The sequence below is a fragment of the Sinocyclocheilus anshuiensis genome, unplaced genomic scaffold, assembly GCF_001515605.1.
Source record: "Sinocyclocheilus anshuiensis isolate Anshui unplaced genomic scaffold, SAMN03320099.WGS_v1.1 scaffold67, whole genome shotgun sequence".
NCBI classification, from domain to species: domain Eukaryota; kingdom Metazoa; phylum Chordata; class Actinopteri; order Cypriniformes; family Cyprinidae; genus Sinocyclocheilus; species Sinocyclocheilus anshuiensis.
In genome coordinates, this window is record NW_015552546.1 from 814713 (window position 1) to 824858 (window position 10146).

Here is a 10146-nt window from a genome sequence, read left to right on the forward strand (position 1 = left end):
GAAATCTTACCAAACCTACACTTTTGAATGGTAGCATATTTCTTACAAACAACAGTATATATTTAATGCATCTGGCAAATGCTTATATCCAAAGTGACTCACAGTGTATTCAAGATACACATTTTATCAGCTTACTAGCTGGGAATCAAACCCATAACTTTTTTTTTTTTTTTTAAGTCAGAAAATAGTCTTAGTGCTGATGAAGATTATCTATCAGTTCATAAACTATAAAAGTACAAATAAATACAACTAAGCTCGTGCAGAGTAAAACAGAAGCCACTTTTTTTAAAAGAAAATTTATTGTCAACTTGAGGTCCTAGGACTCACTATATGGTGTCTAACAGGATAGAATAAAGCTGACCTGTAGTTCATGTTTGAGAGCGATACAAAATACCAAACAAATGGATCAAAGCGTTTTTCATTATTTTAAACAATCACAATACAAGTCCTTTTTCTGTATATGCGTAACGAAATGAACATGCAAGTGTACACGTAAAAAAAATACAGTGAATCTGCTACGTCAAGACAGTGGCAGCAGTCTAATCCTACTACAGTTTCTATTTAAATTATTTAAAATGCTGAAAAATATATATTAACTCAAACTTGACTGTGTCAGAATCTGTGTTCCGAGGTCTACATGATAAGAAACGTAACGAGACCTCTGTGAAAAACTAGCGGTTTTATATCAACATCTGTCTCTCTATGAACTGTACAACCTGTTAAAAGGTTTTCTTTGTTATTCTTGGCTCGGCTTTGTCAATCCAGTGACTTCAGAAGAGAAACTGAGATGCTCGCAGACTTACCACGTGAGTCCCATCATACTTTGACGAAATTTGTCATTCATATGCAAATACTCGGTGAAAAGTCAGTGTTCAAGTTGACCGAAAGGCCAACTTCAAAAGCTTGACACCATAATGTAGGCCACAAAAAAATGAGCTCTCCTGTGGATGTAGGATGGATGATGTTCCAGATGTTTCTGCTAAAACCGTAAAGGCCTGTGTAAAGCTGTCAATGGCCATGAGCCGTTATCACAGTATTTAAAGGAACAGTTGACCCCAAAATGGAAATTTGCTAATAATTTATTCACCTTCAGGCCATCCAAGATGTAGTTGTGTTTCTTTCTTCATCAAATTAGATTTGAGGAGATTTAGCATTACATCACTTGCTCACCAATGGATCCTCTGGAGTGAATGGGTGCCGTCAGAATGAGAGTCCAAACAGCTGATAAAAACATCACAATAATCCACAAGTAATCCACAAGACTTCAGTTCATGAAATACATTGTGAAGTATAAAGGAAATAAATTAAGGAATTTTTAACTTTAAACTATTGCTTTTGACCAAAATACCAGCTCATAATACATAACGTTTCCTCCAGACAAAAAGCCCATCTCCTGTTGTCCTCTCATATCAAAATCCACCGACATATTTGTGTTTTAGACTGTTTTGGCTTGTAAACGGTGTTTAATCTGTGCATTTTTCTCTCCTGATTCAGACGAGATTACTTTTTCACTGGAGAAAGCAATATTATGGTTTTATTTTATTTATTATTATTTTAGCCAGAAGCAACGGCTGTTTGAAGTTTTAAAAAGTCTTAATAATGGATTAATTTACTACAAAAATGCAGATTTTCACTTCACAAGACGTTAAGTGATGGACTGGAGTCATATGGATTACTTGTGGATTATTGTGATGTTTTTATCAGCTGTTTGGACTCTCATTCTGACGGCACCCATTCAAAGGATGGGGATCCATTGGTGAGCAAGTGATGTAATGCTAAATTTCTCCAAATCTGTTCCGATGAAGAAACAGACTTTTCAATGGCCTGAGGGTAAGTAAATTTTCAGCAAATTTTCATTCTTCAGTGAACTATTTCTTTAATGGGTTTTAAAACACTTTTCACGTAATAGGAAATGATGCATTAATGTGCACACTGAGAAAATGTATTGTATCAGAATGTGTCTACTGTCACTACGGCTGACTTGTTTGTAATTCTGTAAATTCAGTGAAATTTTGTGAGAAAAAGGCCCATTGTCTTTTGTCAATAGTGTAGTGATGCATGTAGCACAAGTCACTTTAAAACCAAGTAGCTTTCTGTTGGTCTAAGCTGTGAATTTGTGTGACCAACTTAAAAAGAAGCTAAATCTGCATGGGGAACTTTTTCAGCCTCATGCGAAACTCCCAATTGTGCAGATTCCTATTGAAATTACTGGATTTTGCTCGCAATATTTCCCAGAACAACAGTAAATGAAAGCGCATTGTAACACTGAGAATCCCAACAATCTACAGTCCTGCATGGGAACTACAAAAGGAAGCGTTTCTAAACTACCAGAAGTCATTATTGCCTGGACTGAATGCACAACTAACCCACCTGCTGATCACAGTACCGTCTAAAATACAAAATGCGCTATTTCCCAGAGTCTAAGCAGTATAAAAGAGTCCACTGGGGTTGAGCCGAGTGAATCAGAGCTGGACGTGTTGGAGTCTTTAAACAGCTTTTACAGGCTCAGACCCCCGGTCAGGTCATGTTGGCGAGTCCATTGTGTTTTGTACGCGATTGGAAGGCTGTCACGCCGCCAGCCTGCTGTTGTTTGTCTGCAGTGGGCTCCAGGACGCCGAGTGCTGGGAGGGGTCCTGAGAATATGACCGTCCCTCACAGCACGGCTGGTTCTCCTCTTTAGGGATGCCCACGGCACACAAACGTCGATGCCGTAGTAACCGGTCAGTTCTGGAAAAGTTCTGTGTGATAGAAGACTGAGTTAGCCTCTTTTTTTTTTCACAAGAGAAGACATGCGGTTTAAATGAATTGGTTCTTTTGGACATGCTTTAAATGAACTGATTCACTGATTCCCAGTGAATCAATTTCCCAAAAGCCCCTGCATGCCATTTAAAGTGTTCTTTTGTTGGAACTATGGTCTTATTGTTTGGTAATCACTATGTTTTCGAGTATATGAATTACATTGTGTATTTGATGTAAAAATGCACCATTATTAATGTTAATGTTCAAGGCTGCATTTATTTGATCAGAAATACAGTTCAACAGTAGTACTGTGAAATATAACTACAATTTGCAATCACTGTTTTCTATTTGAATATTAATTATTTTAAAAATGTAATTTATTCCTGTGATGGCAAAGCTATATTTTCAGCTGCCATTACTTCAGTGTCACATGACCCTTCAGAAATCATTCTGTTTTTGGTGCTCAAGAAACATTTCTTATTATTATCAATGTTTAGAAAAACAGCTTAATATGTTTGTGGAAACTGATCTTTTTTTTTCAGGATTCTTTGATGAATAGAAAGAACATCATTTATTCGAAACAATTTTTTTTGTAATATTATAAATGTTTTTACTGTCAGTTCTGATCAAATTAATGCATACTTGTTGAATAAAAGTATTATATTTCTTTCTTTTTTTTAATCTTGCAGACCAAATCAGACTCAGATCATGATTTTTGCCAGCTAAATTGTCCTACCAGCTTGAAAACAATATTATATCAAGTTTTCTGTCATAATTCAGGCATACGCACTCATAAAAGTATATGCATTAAGATTTGGTTAATAATCTGCTATCACAATGATAAAGGCAAAATCAACATGAAATGTCAACATGCAAGCAAAACTTACCAAATTTACTTTCTTAATACACATTTCTAGTCTTATTGTGCACAATTTATTAGTAATCAGTGTTATAGTCAGTTATTCAAAATAAAAAAACTCTTCAAACTGTCCATCATCTAAATATTAAAATATAGTTTTAACTATTTTAACTCTTAAAGGGGTCATATGATGCTGCTAAAAAGAACATTATTTTGTGTATTTGGTGTAATGAAATGTGTTTATGCGCTGATTCTTTAGCTAGCATCACCAAGCTCTTATTTTTCAACTCCTCCCCTTCAACTACTTCACTTCATTCTAACAAAATAACCATTTTTAATGATGAAACTGATTCCTGATGGATACAATGAAGCTTTTGCTCCTTACATATCCTGTTTCACTTTTTGTGAATTTGTCATATCACAAACATATAAAGCCCCCGTTATGTTGTCAGACACTAAAAAAGTACTGTAATACTATCATAAAGACATACATTTATGCACGTAATGGGCAAACAGCAAGGTCCCTGTGAATACAACTGCCCATGTTTGTCATGTCTCACCTGTTGGCAGCGGTCACACTGATAAGGCTTCTCACCGCTGTGAACACGCTTATGTCTTTCCAGGTGGTAGCGCTGAATAAACCTCATGTCACACATATCACACCCGAATGGCTTTTCCCCTAAAACACAAACAGATGTAGACATACTTACTTCATGCATCTCTTTGTATGAATCGTAAGATGACGTGTGAGCAGAAAGGCTTATGGCGTACCCGTATGGGTGAGAATGTGCCGTTTGAGGTGGTAGCTACTGCGGAAAGCACTGTAGCAGTGCTCACATATGAAATTCTTCTGCACTTGAGAGCTGAGTGAGTTATCGTCATTAACGTCAGGAATCTCCACCTTCACGTCACATACAGAAGAAAAGAGCATTCGGTCAGAATACGAGCGAAGTGTGTAAATGTGATAAACAGGCAAAATCACAGAGCAATACTGCAGACAGACTGAACGCATGCCTGGGGTTTTTCTCTCATTTTGGTGGGAAGTCCAGACTTCCTGTTCTTCTTCTTTGGCTGCACGTTCTGGCTGGCTCGCATGTCTTTTTCATCCAAGAGCCTGGAAGAGTGAAACTCTCCGTCCTTGCGGATGAGCTGTACAAAAACAGAGTATATAAAAGTCACCGAATTGAATGCAAATGATTTTATAACATATGAAGTTAATCAATTCAGAAGTATTTCAAAAAATATATATATCCAGCCACTAGACTTTAAATATACACTACTGTTCAAAAGTTTGGGGTCAGCAAGATTTTTGAAAATGTTTCTGAAAGAAGCCTCTGACCAAGACTGCACTTATTTAATCAAAAATACAGTAAAAACAGAAATATTGTTGAATACTGTTACCATTCAACATCACTGTTTTCTATTTGAATATATTTGAAAATGTAATTGATTTCTGTGATGCAATACTGAATTTTCAGCATTATTCCTCCAGTCTTCAGTGTCACATGATCCTTCGGAAATCATTCTAATATGCTGATTTGCAGCTCAAGAAAAACTTTTTTAATACCAATGTAGAAAATAATTGTGTTGCTTAATATATTTGTGGAAACTGTGGTTTTTTTTAGAATTCTTTGATGAATAGAAAGTTCTTAGAAAGAACAAAGAAATATTTTGTAACATTATAAATGTCTTTGCTGTCACCTTTGATCAATTTAATGCATCCTTGTTGAATTAAAGAGTTAAATGTATATGAAGATAACTTAAAAATGTTCAAAAATCCTGTTTTTTTAATCTTGCATTCCAATTAATATCAATAAAACTGCAGTTGGGTTGTTTTGATTAAATTATAATAACTAAAAAAATACAGCTAACTAACACAATAAAACATGATAACACAATAAAAAACAATTTACGAAAATTAATAAAAACAGAGTTATGGGTTTTTGCGAATAAACTCTTCATATATATACACAACCTTTTGAATGGTAGTGTATATTTATGCATTTGGTAGTTTTTATCCAAACAAAGCAATTCAAATTGCATTCAAAACACATATTTTACCATTTCATGCATTCCCTGGGAATTGAACCCATGACCTTAGTATTAGCTACAGGATTCTATGGAAGACTTTCAAAATTGAAATGAATAGTTCACCTCAAAAATTCATTCCAGACCAATATGACTTTCTTTCCCAACACAATTCATGCATTTTTCCCTTACCAGTGGTGGGCAGCTGACTCCTGAGGGAAGCACCATGTGGCCGTGCTGGCTGTGGGTGTCCTGGTTGTGATTGTGGCTGTGATTGTTTTCTCTCTGTCCCTGGCCCAGATGAGAGCCCATCTTCTTATGCCTGGGCATGGAGCCGGCCTGCATGAGTGCCATACTGGACAGCACCGCTTCACAGCCGAGCAACCCAGCCTGTGTAGAAATATAACCACAAACATACACATCTGTTCAAAAACAAACTAACAACACTTCCCAAAGTCACTAATCTGATGGGTTGGAAATTTAGCTTGAAATCGGACAAATGTGACCCAGTTACCACTTTCACGATCTGTCAAATTAATTCAGAGGCCATTGTTATTCAGTTATGTCAAGAACATGCCATGGGCATTTTACCATGAAATAATAATAAAAAATATATATATGTAACCCTGGACCACAAAACCGGTCTTAAGTCGCTTGGGTATATTTGTAGCAATAGCCAAAAATACTTAAAATAAATGAATAATAATAATAATAATATTAAACCTTATTATTATTATTATTATTATTATTAACAACATTATCATCTTAATGATCCTAAAAATAAATTATGCATGCAAATAATAATATAATTATAAGCAATGTCATCTTAATGATCCTTAAAACGTAATTATACAAATAATAATAATAACAATAATACTGACTGTTATATGAACCTGTTTAATTATGTCATATATTGTGCCGTTATTAACATTGTTGTCTTAATGATCCTAAAATACATAATTCATATAAATATTTTTATTAACATTGTCATAATGATCCTAAAATACACAATTTATATTATTATTATTAGTAGTAGTAATTATAAATTATGCAAAATTGTTATTATTAAAACTATTATTAATATTTTTCCATAAATTATGTATTTTAGGATCATTGAGACAAAAATGGTCAAATTAAATACATTTTACATTATTGTCTCAATGACCCAAAAATACACAATTTATGCAAAAATAATAATAATATTATAATATTTTTTAGGTTATTAAGATTTTTGCATTATGACATTGTTATAAGAATTATGCACATCTTTCCCCACAACTTACAGTACCGTATTATTCACAAAGGTCATTCTCATTATTGCAATACAGTAATTTGTCAGTGTAATGCAGTAAAATAAAATCTATAATCAGGTAAAGATATAATTTGTGAAATGTGCTTAATTGTAATTAAAATGTTTTTAAAAATCCCAAATGGCCCTAAAAAGGCTTAACTTCATGCAAAATATAATTTTGGGAGAAATATGTCCCAGATACGTTCTTTTGTGAGATCCACCCCATTACTTGTAAACAAATCTGTGTACGTTTTGTGTCAAGTCACGCTGTGGAAGTGAATTACAAAGAGTTAATACACAGAAACGCCAAGCAAAAGGAAAATGAAGGCCTTCTTTTTCAAACAAATGTGGACAAATGCTGAAAATGCAAATGAAGAAGAGAAAAAACACACTGACCCATTTCATGTGATCTCGCACTGAGCTGTTGGAAAGGTGTGACATCGCAGTGGTGAGAGTGTGTGTGTGTGTGTTGGGGTACAGAGAGCTTCGCTCGGGGCAGGGAGAGTGTTTAGAGACCACACAAGCCCCAACCATCAGGGGCCCAAGCCTAGAAATAGAAGGGGGGGGGATATAAAGCCAGGATAATATCCATCTCTGTCTATGATATTAATACACATCTAGCCCACCACTAACAGAAGTTGTCAACCGTGGACAAATCATGGCTTTTATTCGCTTAGAATCAGACATTTTCCATGTCTGCATTGCCAAGCTTTTGTTTATGTAGGCTTATAGGGCTGTGTTTTTAAGCCATAAGAGTTTGGCTTCAGATTGGCGTCAAGAGTCCCTAAATGACATCTGGAAACAAACCAGGTCAAAACTAAAGCTGAGTGGAGTGGATTCTCATCGGTTCTGTCAAATTCAAATGGTAGGAATACATCCGAGCGTTTACGCCCTGTTGATTTTGGATTTGGTTGGTCGGATTCTGGGACTCACTGGAATAAAAAACAGATTTATTTCAACCACCCTCTTTCCTTCCATCGCTTATTCCTGTGCATTAGTCCGACTAACTCACCCTCAAAGATCCAGATAAACACAACTATAAATCATGAATGAACAAAACGAGGCACGGAAGCCACTGGACAATGAAAGATATTGCACTAGACAAAATTAACATAGTATGATCACAATGACATATAGATCGAGGTGAGTGGGTGAATATTGTATATTGTGATTTCCATTCGTTCGGCTCGTGAGGGGATTTGGCAACCGGCAGGGTCCTGGAGGTTAAATTAATTCCAGGAGATAGAAAATAAAATTGCATCAGTCTTATCACATGGCAAACAGATTACAATCTACAGCAAATTAAGCCAAAGAAAACAAACTTTACAAGAACAACTCAATTGCGTCTATGTAATACACTCTATTATAACTCATTTAGCCTGTAATTATAGGTAATAAATCAAACTTCTTTGCGGTTTGGTGTGCTTATTAGAAACCATGAGATATATGCATGCAAATTAAAGCAAGTATTAACCCGCTCAGACCCAGTGACTGTTACAATGGACATCACTTTTATTTATTTAGTTAGTTAGTGACGTCTTAGTAAATATATTAATGCCGTGGCACAAGACATAATTGCACAGATACATATGACTTTCTAAAAAATTCGAAAAGTTGCGAGCCTGAACCACAAATGTGTTTACAAACACAAAAATAAATGTAGCTTTGCTTGCTCCCCAGAGTGAAATTCATAATAAATAGGCTAATCATTTCAATTTAACTACCATTAACTTTAATATGCATGTAAAAATTTCACTTAAAAAAAAAACTTAAAAAAATGTAAAGCACAAAAATGTAGCATTATTTAAGACTAAATTTATTAAAGTTCATTTTATAAAATATATGTATTTAAAGTTACTTATGAACATATAAAATCCATATGCACAGATATCTGGACATTGTTACTGTTCATAACCAACGTGCATAGTAATGAAATAACTATTAATAATAATCATATATATATGACAGAATCATATGCTATAATATATATTCATATATGGCTAAATTATATATAATAATACAATATAAAATCAATGTATGGCTGAATTGAGAGTAGAAATAAAACATTGCCTTATTTGTGTCTGCAGAATAGAATTCAGGTCTGAACGGGTTAAAAGTAACTAAATGCGCGAATTCAGATATTTACAATCTCAATTTCCGAGTGAAATTCATTTTTCTTCAGTCTGAACTGTAAACACGTTACTAACGTAAACTCCTCCATTCATCCTGCAGCACAACAGGGCGTGAGTTCACCGTCTATTTAACTTCATATTTCAGTGCAATTAAAACAGTGAATCTTTTTTTAAATGTTGCTGTAGGTTTAATAAAAGCAGTACCGCAGGCTGCGCACATTTGTTTTACCTTACTCGTCTTCGTTTACAGTAGCCCAATATTTTCTTGTCGGACAATCTTTTCAGTTTACAAACACAGGAAACGTTACCGGAAGTGCTCTCTGGGGAGAGCGTCTGTCACGTGATCACCACACTGGCAAAGGCTACTTCCGGTGTAAATAAAGTCCACGAGTGTTAAGAGGGAATTTATTTTATTAATATGTAAAATGTTGTGGTGCTTGCGAAAAGTAGCTTTTATTTGATATTTGGAAACTAGGAAATATAATTATATCCTTTCTAATATAAAGGTGTTTGTGACAAACATTGACGTTTTAATTTACAAATTTCAAAACAAAGTAAAACAAAAGACAACAAATAAAGCTTTCAGCTTCAAGGGACATGTTTAGCCTATGTATATTGACCTATTGTTTGGGTAAGTCTCCTTTATAAAGGAGACTAAAGCAAAATTGTGCAGACGATGTGTTAAACAAATTTAATACAATCAAGTCACTATATCATCAACTAATTTATAAAATATCCTTATTAAATTATGGACACCAAAAAAATGTAATTGACTAAAATGAAAATATTTTGCATACTTAAATTTAAAGCTATTTTTGAACAGCACACATAAAATCACCCTATTAACAGATATCACTGAAACAAGTGTCCTAAAAAATATCACTCCTGTTTGTGTGACAGCCCTCGGCTCTGAGAGAAAAGAGAGAGAGAGAGAGAGAGAGAGAGAGAGAGAGAGAGAGAGAGAGAGAGAGAGAGGGAGAGAGAGAGAGAGAGAGAGAGAGAGAGAGAGAGAGAGAGAGAGAGAGAGAGAGAGAGAGAGAGAGAGAGAGAGAGAGAGAGAGAGAGAGAGAGAGAGAGAGAGAGAGAGAGAGAGAGAG

The 10146-nt window shown here is 34.9% G+C and overlaps 1 protein-coding gene across 3 annotated transcripts; it reads right to left on the bottom strand.

Annotated features, from left to right (window-relative positions):
- Window positions 1-1191: 1191 nt before the first annotated feature.
- LOC107664257 (zinc finger protein 740-like) lies at window positions 1192-9399 on the bottom strand. Of its 3 annotated transcripts, none has more exons than XM_016454781.1 (7): window positions 9279-9399; window positions 7314-7464; window positions 5819-6016; window positions 4613-4747; window positions 4370-4499; window positions 4159-4277; window positions 1192-1221 (listed from the first exon to the last, which is right to left on the bottom strand). In XM_016454781.1, the coding sequence occupies exons 2-7, from the start codon at window positions 7449-7451 to the stop codon at window positions 1201-1203; spliced, it is 741 nt and encodes a 246-aa protein (XP_016310267.1). In that variant the 5' UTR covers window positions 7452-7464; window positions 9279-9399; the 3' UTR covers window positions 1192-1200. The 3 variants fall into 3 exon arrangements, with proteins under 3 accessions (XP_016310267.1, XP_016310265.1, XP_016310268.1); XM_016454779.1 differs by lacking the exon at window positions 1192-1221 and adding an exon at window positions 1831-2738; XM_016454782.1 differs by lacking the exons at window positions 1192-1221; window positions 7314-7464 and adding an exon at window positions 1831-2738.
- Window positions 9400-10146: the final 747 nt, after the last annotated feature.

Coding starts and splice junctions, on each gene's coding strand:
- LOC107664257 (XM_016454779.1), bottom strand. CDS start 7,451: ATGGTTGGGGCTTGTGTGGTCTCTAAACACTCTCCCTGCCCCGAGCGA. Junction 6,017..7,313: donor TGCGAGATCACATGAAATGG/GTCAGTGTGTTT, acceptor ATTTCTACACAG/GCTGGGTTGCTCGGCTGTGA. Junction 4,748..5,818: donor GAGTCAGCTGCCCACCACTG/GTAAGGGAAAAA, acceptor GTTTTTGTACAG/CTCATCCGCAAGGACGGAGA.